Here is a 13,699-nt window from a genome sequence, read left to right as displayed (position 1 = left end):
CCCACTGTGGGACGAATAAAGGTATCTATCTATCTATCTATCTATCTATCTATCTATCTATCTATCTATCTATCTATCTATCTATCTATCTGTCTGTCTGTCTGTCTGTCTGTCTGTCTGTCTGTCTGTCTGTCTGTCTGTCTATCTATCTATCTATATTATTTTATGATGATTGTTCTCATGATAATGTTCTCCTCCACAGCATGAGGACAACAGTCCTGAACTCGGTATCAGCAAATGTGAAAAAAAATCTCTGTGTATAAATATCTGTGTGTGTGTGTGTGTTTGTGTGTGTGTGTGTGTGTGTGTGTGTGTGTGTAAAAATACAATTTATGGAATGCTGACGTACACGTTCTGAACGTCGCGGTGATTCCGGGTCCCACCACGGAGCCGAACAGGACATAAAGGGAAACCACATACTCGGTGTCATGGACAAGATTTTTCAGTAAATACTCTGTAATGCTTTTGTTCAGAGCCAGCTGCCTGGGTCGATCTCGTCCAGTAAATTCTGTAACACACACACACACACACACACACACACACACACACACACACACACACACACACACTGATTATCTTTTCATCATGGCATCTGTTTGTGTGTGGGAAATATTAGGCAACAAGTGAACATTTTGTTCTCAAAGTTGACGTGTCAAAAGCAGGAAAAATGGGTGAGCGTAAGGATATGAGCGAGTTTGAAAAGGGCATAATTGTGACATCTAGACGACTGGGTCAGAGCATCTCCAAAATGCAGCTCTTATTGGATGTTCCCGTTCTGCAGTGATCAGTATCTATCAAAAATACTCCAGAGAAGTGGTGGTGATCCAGGAACAGGGTCGTGGGCGGCCGAGGCTCATTGATGCACGTGAGGAGCGAAGGCTGGTCCGTACCAACAGATGAGCTCCTGTAGCTTAAATTGCTGAAGATGTTAATGATGTAAATGCTCAATGTGCCAGGACTGTTTTTACAGCAACAGTGGAACCAACACAATATTAGGCAGGTGGTCATAATGGGTGGTCATAATGTTATGCTGTTCGACTGAGAGAAAAAGAGAGAGAGAAACTTTCAAACTTACGCATTCTGGTGTTTCAGGATGGTCATTAAAAAAAAAGTAAAACGTAAAAAATCTATTCTACTTCACTTCTCTCTTCAGTGATTTAAACTCATCTGTGTTTCAGCTCCATAAGCTGTGGGTCATCTCGCCTCTGCTTTCAGAGAGCTGACATCCAGGCCATACTTTCTTCCTGTCCCTGCATTATGTATATACAGTATATGTGTGTGTATGTGTGTGTGTGTGTGTGTGTGTGTGTGTGTGTGTGTGTGTGTGTGTGTGTGTGTAGGCACATACAAAGCTTTTTCACAGCATGAGTCATTGAACTTGCCCAGAAACGCCTCAACAATGTCACAAACAGATCAGTCGAGAAACAGACGAGATCTTCGAAGATGAAAGACGAGAAGATGAAAATGAGAAATGTTAACACAACGAAATATATCAGAAGGAGAAAGAGATGGGAGAAAAAGAGTTTTGGGATTGCAAGGTGTGTGTGTGTGTGTGTGTGTGTGTGTGTGTGTGTGTGTTACCTGCAGTAGGACCCCAGGCCAACCTGTAGCCTGTGGCTCCTGAAACATCGTTCCATGAAATCAAAGCGCTGCTTGTGCTCACCGCCGTGGCCCTCAGAGTCTGTACAGCACTGCTCTCCACTGACACACACACACACACACACACACACACACAGTTGATGATTCATGTGATCATCTTCATTATACAGTTTATCCTGCTCATGGTGTCACTGACTCCAAAAGTCAAGGAATAAATTTGGAGGAAACCCACGGAGTGATGAACATGTTCTCAGGCTCGATCCACCATTTCATCCTGATTATTAACATCTAAGATTGTGTTTTTAGTTATCAGTTATGTCTCACATGTCTTGGCTTTGGTGGACGTCAACGGTCCTTCTATATCCACAAACACAGGGTTGATGCTGATAGTGTACTCCGTTCCAGCGTGAAGACCCTGCACCATGTAGAACTTATAGTTTCCTGCAAGGTTGACGCTCTCAATGTGGCCCTCTGGAAACACACGGTAAAAAAGTAGTTGCACGATCAAGGTCCATAACTGATGCGATTCGCATGTCGATGCATATCAAATGATACGATACGTTAAAGATACAATATTGAAAATATATGATGCTATGGTTCAGATCGTTTTGTTATTTCTTTGTTTCAGACCGACAGCAAATCATCCACTTACTCAAGCGCCTTCTGACTTCTATCGCATGGCCTCTTTCACAAACACACCGTTGTAGTGCAAAAAAAAAAAAGATGAAATAAAAGATGTTCTTTACTATTTTTGTCTACAGGAAGCCGCAGCTTTACTTCTGTTATGTTCATCTGTATTCTATATGATTTTCCATAGTGTTGGGATACGTCATATTCCCGTATCAGCTCCGGCACTGCTCTAAAGAAGCGCTCGAGGAGCAGATTAGCGAGGAGAAATCGATTTACATGTCAAATATTGGTCACAAATTATTGGTAGGTTTCTCAATAATGAAAGTATAGAACATTTAATAATAATTATATATAAATTAATCATTTGATGCAATTATGTAAAAAAAAAAAAACTATACTAATGCCAACTTGTATTTATCCATTGCATAACATAATTTATGCCCATATTTTTAGAATACACATGCACATACAATCTGGCGGTACACGAGTTTGTTTTCGATCCGAAAAAATTGCTAAATATCAAAAAGTTGGTTATTGAACTTAAATCCCACCATCACAGTCTCCAAATTTAAAATGTTTCATATTGTGCAAAAAAAAAAAGCAGAATCCAAAATCCTGCACAAGTGTCTCCAAACATGTTAGAAGTAAGGACAAGAACCAGTGTTTTATTTATGTTTTAACCATGCATGAACATTATGCGAGTACCTGAAGATGCCCAGGTGAGTCTGTAACCTGAGGCTCCTCTCACCGAGAGCCAGCGAGCCTGCACAGTGTCTGTAGTGGCGTTTTCCACCAACAGCTGCTGCACAGGGACCAGCTTCACTGCAACACACCAGAAGTGAGTCAATTTTGGCATAATTTATATTCATATATTCATCTGTTATAGTTAATGCATTATCGAGGCCTAAAAGCTTCTCCGACTTTTCTGCATGCCCTCAGTTACATGGTACTGATAAATAAAGACTAGCAAATGTTTGTGTTTGTCAATTTACTCCATGTCATGTTTTTGCTAAGAGCAGGGATGTGGAGCAATCATATCATGGAAATATTAGAAAAATGCATTCGCAATGTATATGATCACATATAATCTGTAGATCCTGTAGTTCGTGAAAGTAGCGCACATGGCTGGTCAAGTTAGGCGTCCCAATACTATATCGCCATCTAGTGGTGAATATAGAGACATGCTACAATACACAAGTGTACTTGTTTCCTTTTAGGGAAAAGAGTTTAGGAGTTAGAAGCAATACACTTCTGTCTAGTGGGAAATTATTCTTATTTTTGCTCGAAAAAATTGCAAATTGGCTGCAATTACATGATACATATACAAATGTACATATATATATATATATATATATATATATATATATATATATATATATATATATATATATATATATATATGAATAAACAAATATAATAATGCTATTTAGCTCAGAATTGGAGATCTTATTAAAAAACTAAAAAGGGAATATAAAGAAATGGTTATAGACTCGATATTATTTTACTTAAATAGACTGTATTGTGTAGAGAATTCTGCATCAAATATAATCTGGTATATTAAACTGGGAGAAGCAGAACTTCACTGGCATAAATAGACCTTTAATATACCGGTACATTAACAGTTGAACAGTTGCATTATGTTGTATTACATTAAAATATATGATGATGCTGGATATGAATATTTTGTTAAGGCATTAGACTTTGGATCGGAAGGTCATGAGTTCAAATCCCAGCCACACCAAGCTGTCACTTCTGGGCCCCTAAACAAGGCCCCTAAACCTCATATATCTGATCAACGATACGAACGAGATAATTGAGTGAAAGAGATTGCTACACAAATATGCCCTTGCTCTGGGAGTCCATGTTTTATATTCGTTGATTTGGAACTGCACTCTATTGCACCATAGCACTGGCCTGGTTCATAAAAACAGCCTTAAATGATCTATAAAAGGCATAAATTATTCAGTAATGACAAGGTGTGCATTAAAGGAATGTAAGGATGGGTCATGACAGATTACATGATTATCAGATAACACACACGGGCAGAAATTCAACACGAAAAAAATAATAATTCGTACATGTTCTCCCAATGACAGACACAGGCTCACTGGGTCCCTCAGGGTATATGGAGTAGATGCTAACTGTGTATATTTTATCCTCCTCCAAGCTGTCAATCACATGAGAGGAGGCATCGCCCTGCAGCGTCTGCTCATAGATCGTCCCGGGTCTGTCGGCTGGGATAATAAACCAGAGAATAGTTTTAAGATGATTTCATTCTTTTCATTAATCCGTATAATAATTGCACGTCGTTGATTGTTTTATAGCGTGTAACCGATATCCGAGGTTGTTCTCGAGCGTGAAAAGAGAAATACACGGTGACTTTCTCACATCTCGGGATGAAGATTTTGTACATGTCCACGTGGCCGAGAGGAGACGTCCAAGCCAAGCGTAAAGAGAACAGCCCTTCTTCGATCACACGGAAGTTTGCGACCGAAGGTACAGGAGCTGCACAAGGAGGAGAAAAAAAAATGTGTATAAACACTTGTAACAGTTCTAATAGAGATTTTGTGATCTGGTGATAACAACACTCACTCGTCTCTGTGATTACACTGGTCGATTCTCCGATGAGGCCGGGGTAGATGGCGTAGACAGTGAGAGAGTACTCGGTCTTCGGGGTCAACCCGGTCACTTTAGTGTTTCCCACATCTCCCTTTAAATCAATCTGAGAAACAGGGATGAGGTTTAGGAATCATGCTGCTGTGTGTCTTTTTCTCTGTTAAGTCCTACTGGATAATTAAGAGTTCTGATAGCTTTGGACATCTTCGTGAAGAGCAACCATTCTAATTCTCAAATCCTCAGAGTACTTTGACATGAGCTGCCATGTTGAACATCCAGTGGTGAGAGAAATGAACTCAAAACACTGAATATGAACTGCTCTAATACAAGATACACACATTTGTATGGTGGTGTGAAGCAGATAAAAACATGAACACGATGAAATGTTGCTTTGCATCGTTACACGGCGTTCAGCTGTTATCACTGGGGGTGTACTCACTTTTGTTGGCAGTTATTTAGACAATAACGGCTGCATGTTATTTTCAGAGCACAGTAAATCTGTACTGCTTTACAAGCTGCACACTGACTCAAATACATCCAAGTTTCATTTCTATAGTATTCTATAGTATATATATATATATATATGAAACCTCAATTCCAAAACATTTGGGACGATGTAAAAATGTAATGTTTTGTAACCAAATTGTAAAAAAAAAACAGTCTGCAATGATCTCCAAATCTCATAAATCCATAAAATTCATATTCCATTCACAGTAAAAATGAATTCAATTGAAAGTAAATTTAAATTGAGGAAACGCAACATTCTACGGCGGAAACAAGGTCATTTTGAATTTAAAGGTAAGGTAACGAATGTCTGGGAAAAAGTTATTAAAATTAAGCAGTTGGACAAACATTTTGCAACTAACGAGGTTAATTGACAACAGGCCATTAAGATGATTGGATTTAAATAGTGGATCTTAGAGAGGCGGAGTCTCTCAGAAAAACAGATGGTCAGAGGTTCACCAATATGTGAATGATGGTGTCTACAAACTGTGGAACAATTTCACAATAATGTTCCTCAACATTAAATTGCAAAACGGTTGCAAATTCAATCGTTAAAATAAATATATATATACATATATTTATATACATACAGAATATATGTGTGCTACATATATACGCTATATACTGTGTGTGTGTGTGTGTGTGTGGCTCTCACTTGTCGAGGTTTTACAGGGAGCAGATGGCCTTTTGGAGAAACAGGAGCGATCAGCAGCCTGTAACCTGTCACGTCTCCGGTGGCCTGACTCCAGGAGAGCTGTAGAGAGTTGTAGCTCAACTCACTGACCTGCAGGTCCCTGGGGCCGACCACCTTCTCTGTCACTATCACACCGAGAGAGGAAGAATGATTAGTGTGATAAAGAGAAAGACAGATAGTGAGGAAAAAAGAGAGATACAGGGCCAACAGGTGGTGCGAAGCTCATTTCTACTCGAACGAAGCCAGGTTCAGTCCGTGTCTCCTCTCAGGAGTGTGTTTGTGCACGTGTTGCATGTCTCACCCGGACGTGTGTGTTTAACAGGTCGAGGAGGTTCGGAGGCAGTGAAACACACGCGACGTGAGATTTTGGGCAGCAGACTTTCTAGAAAGGACGAATCAGGGCTAAGCATTAGGTGCTCCTCGTGAGGCTCGCTCACTATCCTCTTCAGCTCTTCTGGATCAGCATTCCTCACACCTGAGAAACATACACACATACTAGTGATGGTGAGATTCACCGATTCGCATCGCTGCATCGGCGTAAAAGTTAACGAAAAATGCGTAGTTTTTAACTGTACAAAAAGATTTATTTATATATAAATATTTATAGACACGCAATACTTTTATTATTTAAAAAGCGACCAATTATTTGTGATCAATATTTTATATGTAGATTGATTTCTCCTCGCTAAACTGCTTTCAATCGCGTTCTCTCAACACCACTGCTGCTACGTGAATACAGATTAGATTTACAGATTTACATGGCAGAGGTAGAGCTGCAGCTTCCCGGAGACAGAACATCGAAATCGAAATAGGATCGCACTGCACTGTCATATCTTCATGTATATCTGTAATGTATAGTTAATCCAGATGTGCATTTTGATGCAAATTATTTTTTAGATGATGTATGTATCAATTATGAATTACTTCTGTAATTTAAAATATGGCATATATTTCACATTCATACTAAGGTCTGTCTGAATACTCAGTTCTGATTGGCTGGAAAGTGTGTTATTGCTACATACAGAGTGAGGCAGCTGTTTTTAGCAGAGATAAGGGTAATTCACACACACACACAATCTCTTTCTAATGACAATTTATTGTTATTGTCCTTATATTGGCAGAATTCTCAATCTAACTACCTGTATATAAAATAAAAAATTTACAGTTTTTTTTAATCCTTCTCATCAGGTTTTGTGTTTTGCATCGGGTGGTACTTTGTGCAATAAAATCCTTTAATGCACATCTGGATCGGTGTCATCGTATAAACTGTAGTCTATTTCTATTTTTCTGATATGCAAATGATCATGACAAGTTTATGAATATGCAAATTAGCCCATAACATCATGCAGCAAGTTCTAGCGACTTTTCAAGTGGTAACTTCCTGCTGAAAAGAGTTTGCAGTGTGATGTTCTTGCATGGTCCAGATGTATAAAACCAAGCTGATTTATTCAGGTCTCTCCAGGGCAGACTGATTAGAGAGTCTGAGTGTCAGAACATCAGAGTGTTAGGGGGGGTTTGAAGGGGGTACGCCTGATGAGAAATCACTGCAATTAGCCGGCCGCTCTCTAATGAGCTGTAATTATTTCTACACTCTGGGCATCGACATTGAGCCGAGCGTTATAAAGTCAAGGCAGCAAAGCCAAGTGCTGACAAACGCACTCTACATCAACACCTCTATATTTGCTGTTATACACTGTATTGATGGACCTGATGACTAATCCCTACGTTAATCAGAACAGAACGGAGCGGTGTAGAGGGAGGATGCTGCTTACCTACTGCGAAAAGAGAGATGCCGCTCTCCTCTATTGCTTTAACCGGTCCACTGATCACATCATCCGATCTGCCGTTAGTAATGAGCACCGCGATCTGAAATCAGAAAAGCATATAAGATGCTCAAAAAGTTATCCAGGTTCTTATCGTTATATAAGGAATAGGTTCCCTTAATAAGCCTATCGACTGCATTATTTATACCCTGAGATGTGATTGGAGCAGATCATCCACGTGTAGTGTATTTATTTATATCTACTTACTGATGTAAAGTATTTAAGTAACTGTAAATGAACTTTTGGCTACTTTCTATTTTTTTTATTTTTTATATCAAAAATATAACAACTTTTATTCTCAACTCAACTACATTTATAATTCAATATAAACTGATCAGTCATTATATTATAACATTATTACATAATCAGTTAAGTGAAGAACACTGATTATCTCTTCATCATGGCACCTGTTAGTCGGTGGATTTATTTATTAGGCAGCGAGTGAACATTTTGACTTCAAAGTTGACGTGTCAGATGCAGGAAAAATGGGCAAGCGTGAGGATTTGAAAATTGTGACGTCTAGACGTCTGGGTCAGAGCGTCTCCAAAACTGCAGCTCTTGTCTAGAGTGGTCAGTATCTATCAAAAGTGCTCCAGTGAAGGAAGTGGTGAACCGAGGTCCGATCCAACAGACGAGCTCCTGTAGCTCAAACTGCTGAAGAAGTTAAAGCTGTTAATGCTCGATGTAAAAGGGGACCAACACAATATTAGGCAGGTGGTCATAACGTTATGCCTGATCAGTGTATGTACTTTTTACTAGACTATATTTTAAATGACTGTTACCAATTACATTTTGCTTTTGGCTCACTTGTTCTGCAGAGGAGGTGATATTGCCATCTACATGATATTGCGATTTGTCTTTTTGCGCCAAATGAATCTTCTCCACATGAAGGCGAATTAGCATCTTGCCGAATGCCAGGTGTTTCACATCAATTAAGGACATGGCTGCAGCCAGTGATGAAGCTGAAGCCAGCACAAGCGGCGCCAGCACTGACAAACATCGGTGACATGATGCTCGAACATTATTTATTAGTTATCTGAAGATAACTTTTTAAAAGTTTGCTTTATCGCTTTGTTTTATTTTTTTGACCGACTTGTTCGATCTTTGTTTCATTCTGCCGTGTTGAGTCTGTTTTGATGATCTTTGTGATGATGCACAAGTCCTCGACACCAAGACACGTGTTTGGCGATGAAAATACAGAACCGGTTGATTTGTGAGGTTTTATTTCCTAAAATACAAATAAAATGCTAATGCTAAAAATGCTAAAATGCATTAGCATTGTTGAGGTGAACAATTTTATTTATATTTTAGGAAATACAAGACAGGCAAACGCGTGACTTGGTGTCGAGGACTTGTGCATCTTTGAGCCTATGTTTAATATGAGTCAAATACTCAAGTACTGTTCAAATCAGATACTCGAAAATTCTCGTAATTCTGAATTTCTTTATTCTGGTTATTTGATATGGCGAATTTGTCTGTACTTTAAAATTTTTTGCAGAAGAAGTCTCGAATCCTAGTTTAAATATAAACGCATATTTAATAGCATTTATACCCCCCGCCCCTCCCCCGAAAGATCGTCTATTTAAACATATCAAACTCGCCTCCGATTACTTTCATTATAAAAGAGTGCCTGCTTTTATACAACGTTCACCTGAAGCAGAGGGTCGAATTCATCAAAATTCACCGAACAGCATTATGCCTCTGCCCAAAAGTGCTCTTGTGTGTGTGTGTGTGTATGTGAGCTGACTTTAAACAAAACCCGATACCGCTGCAGTTAATTACAGCCAACCTGCGGCCTCATTTGCACATCAGGTGCTCGTCTCCGCAGGACAAGAAGCCGAATGCGGTCTGAAATCCTAATAAAGTCCTTGTGTTTCAATGCAGTGTGTCTCCCTGGCTAGAGAATAACATAAAAAATCTACAAATATGAGATTAAGGTTAAATGCTTGATCAATGCTAGTTGATCCATGGTATATATTGATACACCAAACGATATTTGAGCCTCTAAATTGTACTCCTTTTTCTGCTGTATATTCTGTGTACCTTCACTATATATATATATATTATATCGACAAAAGTATTAGGACACCTGATATTTCCAGCCGTATGTGGTTCATCCACAAACTGTTACCACTATGTTGGAGGAACACTTGTTCCAGCACAAAGCCAGCTTCATGAAGATCTGCTTTACATTGGTTGGCGTGGAAGATCTCCTGCTATAGAGCTCTCATCTCAACCCTACTGAACATGATGAATGTTAACACTGACTGCACCCTCAGGCCTCCTCAGCTTTCCACCTACATCACTACCTGACTTTACTAACACACTCCACAAGCACACTCTAAAATCTAGTGGAACATCTTCCCAGAATAGAGGAGATTATTATAACAGCAAATGGAGACTAAATGTGGAATGGGAGTCAGGTGTTGTGTATTATATAATATATACCTTTGGAGTGTTTTCCCGGATAATTGACTGACTGAAGACAGACTCCACTAGGAACTCGAGGGCCACGCCTGTGCGACTCCCTCCTCCCTCGTACGGCAGCTCCTCCACCGCGTTTAATATCTCCTCCACGGTGGAGTAGTCCGTCAGAGCCACACGCATCCTGCCAACACAAATGTATTAGGGTTTAGGAGTGGGCCGACAATAAATTCATGAGGTATCATAAATAATTCTACACAATTGACTCAATGAGAGGACAAAGACCATGTTCATTAGCATACGCCGCATTCATTTAATCAGACTGAAGATGGATTTGATCTATGAACATCCGGGTTACGCTTCTGCTGCGCCACTCTGCTCACTAGTGATGGGAAGATCGGATCGTTTTAGTGACTTGGCTTTGCAAAACGACATCTTTTTTTTTTAATCACCTTTAATCACGTGACCAAAAGACGAATGACTCATGAGATGAACCACTCAATTCTGTTCCCTGTGTAATGCACTACATAGCGTCTATAGTCAATTACTCGATACTTTTTTTCCTGTACTTCACTACTGTTGACACCATATGGGTCTTGAAGTCATTACAACCCCCTGGTTTAGGAGGTCAGGGCCTCAGCCACTAGGGCGCCAAATTGTACTTAAGGATGGAGAAGATACCCATACACACAATCATACACAAACAAAGTACCGGCTAATCTGTCTGTAATTATGTGAAGAATTAATCTAGTGTACCTCGGAATATCTGCATATAAAGTGACTCCAAAACGAACACCTTCTGCTCCGATCACGCTGCTCTGGAAGGATCGGATAATTTCAGCAATGAACTCTTTAATCTGGCCGAAGCTGGAAGGACCCACCGACCACGACTCGTCCACCAAGAACACGATGTCCGCAGGCAAGGCCGTGCGACACTCTGGAACGAAACAAACACAGACATGAGTCCATAAATGTCATAAAGAAAGCTATGAAGTCAAGTCACATTTACTGCAATAGCATTTACACTGAGGTCGACCAAAGGATGAGAGGGCCACTAAATCCACAGTGCAAAACATAAAACAGTTTATGACTCAGTCTGCAGGACAGTTTGTTATACAAGATCCTCCTAAGGATTGTACAGTGTTATAGTATATATATTTATGCTATAATGGTCACATTGTCATTGTAAAATTGAGTTATTATTAACTATTACCACTAGATGGCAGTATGACGTTAGCAAAACATGCGCCTAAGAAGGATTTCACAGATTTTAGAGTTGGACAAGCTGCAAGGTGTGATAGGGACAAGAAGGAAATACTACACCAGTCATTTATTCCATAATGTTTATTAACAAGACTGTGTTTAGTCTTTAAAGAAGTTTTGCAGGGTTTTGAAGTGCACTGAATTCTATGTTAATTCATTCATTCGTTCGTTCATGCATTCATTCTTTCATTCATTCATTCATCCAAATATGTTTTGCAGGATTTTGAAGAGAACTGATTTCTATATTAATTAATTCAATCATTTAACTATCCATCCATTCATTCATTCATTCATTCATTCTTTCTTTCTTTCTTTCTTTCTTTCTTTCTTTCTTTCTTTCTTTCTTTCTTTCTTTCTTTCTTTCTTTCTTTCGTTTATACATTTACTTATCCAAATATGTTTTGCAGCGATTTGAAGTGAACTGATTCATTCATTCATTCATTTATCCATTCACTCATTCAACTATCCATCCATTCATTTTTCCATTCATTCATTCTTTCTTTCTTTCATTCACTCACTTATCCAAATATGTTTTGCAGTGATTTGAAGTGAACTGATTCATTCATTCATTCATTCATCCATTTATACATTTATTCATTCAATTATTCATTCAACCATCCATCCATCCATCCATCCATCCATCCATCCATCCATCCATATATTCATTCATTCATTAACTCACTTATCCAAATATGTTTTGCAGGGTTTTAAAGTAAACTGATTCATTCATTCATTTGTCCAAAAAAAAAATTCTGGGTTTTGAAGTAAACTAATGTATATGTTAATTCATTCTCTTATTCATCCATCCATTCATCCCTCCATCCATCCATCTACCAATCTCTAATCTATTTAATATTTGAATAAAATTTTTACTTTTATACTTATTTTATTAATTTTTTATGTTACTTTACTCTTTTATGTTTAATTTTATTTGATCTAATATTTCATTCCTTTCATCTTTACAAGTTGGACAATCTTAAAAAACATTTCACTATGTGCATATTAATATGTATGTTACAAGTACAATTTGAATTTGAATTTAAATTTAAATTTGAATTCATTCATTCATTCATTCACTCACTTATCATGAGTGCATTATGGTTGTAGCAGATGTGAATCCTATCCTGGGATACTGATCAATTGCAATTCACCATGCACACACATTCACAAGAAAAGAAGGAAGAGGAGGAGGAAGAGAGAAAAATGAAGAAAAAAAGGAAAAAAAGAGAAAAGAAATGAGGCAGAGGAGGAATAATGGGAGAAAAGAAAGAATAAGAAAATAGGAAGAAAAATGAGGAAAAGGATTTTTGTTTAATTCTGGCATGTTGAAGAGAAAGCCCATGCACCGGGGGATGGCGCAGGGGCCCAGAGCCAGAAGTTCTGTCACCACTCCGCTCTGTGGTGAGGAACACGGTTCCCGAAGGTCGTTACATTAACAGGTAGATGCATTAACAATCCACATTAGAGTCAGTAGTTGATCCACTAAAGTAGTGATTTTGTAGTTTGTTTTTGTATTTATGTCGGTAATGATTTTGCTCTCGGTCTTCTAAAAGTGCTAACGACTTGCACAAAATATCCACGTTCTTAGAAGTAATGTGTAATTGCAAATCATAATCGATAGTTATTACAATATTTCAAGACATAGAACCAAATAAAAAACATTGCTGTAAAAGGAAAATATCTAAATATAATATTATATATATATATATATATATATACTCTTCTATCACAAATCACTCCTGCCACTTTTCTCCACCCACTCCACCCTGCCTGCACTCTTTTCTTTACTTTTCTAACACACTCTCCATTACTTTGCACTGTTGACCCCAGGTACCTGAACTCCTCCACCTTCTTCACCTCTTCTCCCTGCAACCGCATCACTCCACTGCCCTCCCTCTCATTCACACACATGTACTCTGTCTTACTCCTACTGACTTTCATTCCCCTTCTCTCCAGCGCATATCTCCACCTCTCCAGGCTCTTCTCAACCTGCTCTCTAATCTCACCACAAATCACAATATCATCTGCAAACATCATGGTCCAGGGAGACTCCTGTCTGACCTCGTCCGTCAACCTGTCCATCACCACTGCAAACAGGAAAGGGCTCAGGGCCGATCCTTGATGCAGTCCAACCTTCACCCTGAAC

The 13,699-nt window shown here is 38.8% G+C and overlaps 1 protein-coding gene across 1 annotated transcript in view; it reads right to left on the bottom strand.

Moving 5' to 3' along the window:
• The window catches only part of col7a1l (collagen type VII alpha 1-like), a 93,648-nt gene that overhangs the window by 67,151 nt on the left and 12,798 nt on the right, over positions 1-13,699 (bottom strand). The window contains 12 exon segments of the mRNA XM_046873987.1: positions 350-508; positions 1,582-1,701; positions 1,924-2,070; positions 2,935-3,051; positions 4,308-4,463; positions 4,618-4,734; positions 4,822-4,951; positions 6,005-6,168; positions 6,345-6,518; positions 7,816-7,909; positions 10,315-10,474; positions 11,047-11,227. Coding sequence (XP_046729943.1) covers positions 350-508; positions 1,582-1,701; positions 1,924-2,070; positions 2,935-3,051; positions 4,308-4,463; positions 4,618-4,734; positions 4,822-4,951; positions 6,005-6,168; positions 6,345-6,518; positions 7,816-7,909; positions 10,315-10,474; positions 11,047-11,227 — 1,719 coding nt within the window.

The sequence above is a fragment of the Silurus meridionalis genome, chromosome 18 (assembly GCF_014805685.1).
Source record: "Silurus meridionalis isolate SWU-2019-XX chromosome 18, ASM1480568v1, whole genome shotgun sequence".
In the NCBI taxonomy this organism is placed as follows: domain Eukaryota; kingdom Metazoa; phylum Chordata; class Actinopteri; order Siluriformes; family Siluridae; genus Silurus; species Silurus meridionalis.
This window is presented reverse-complemented; position numbering and strand designations above follow the sequence as displayed.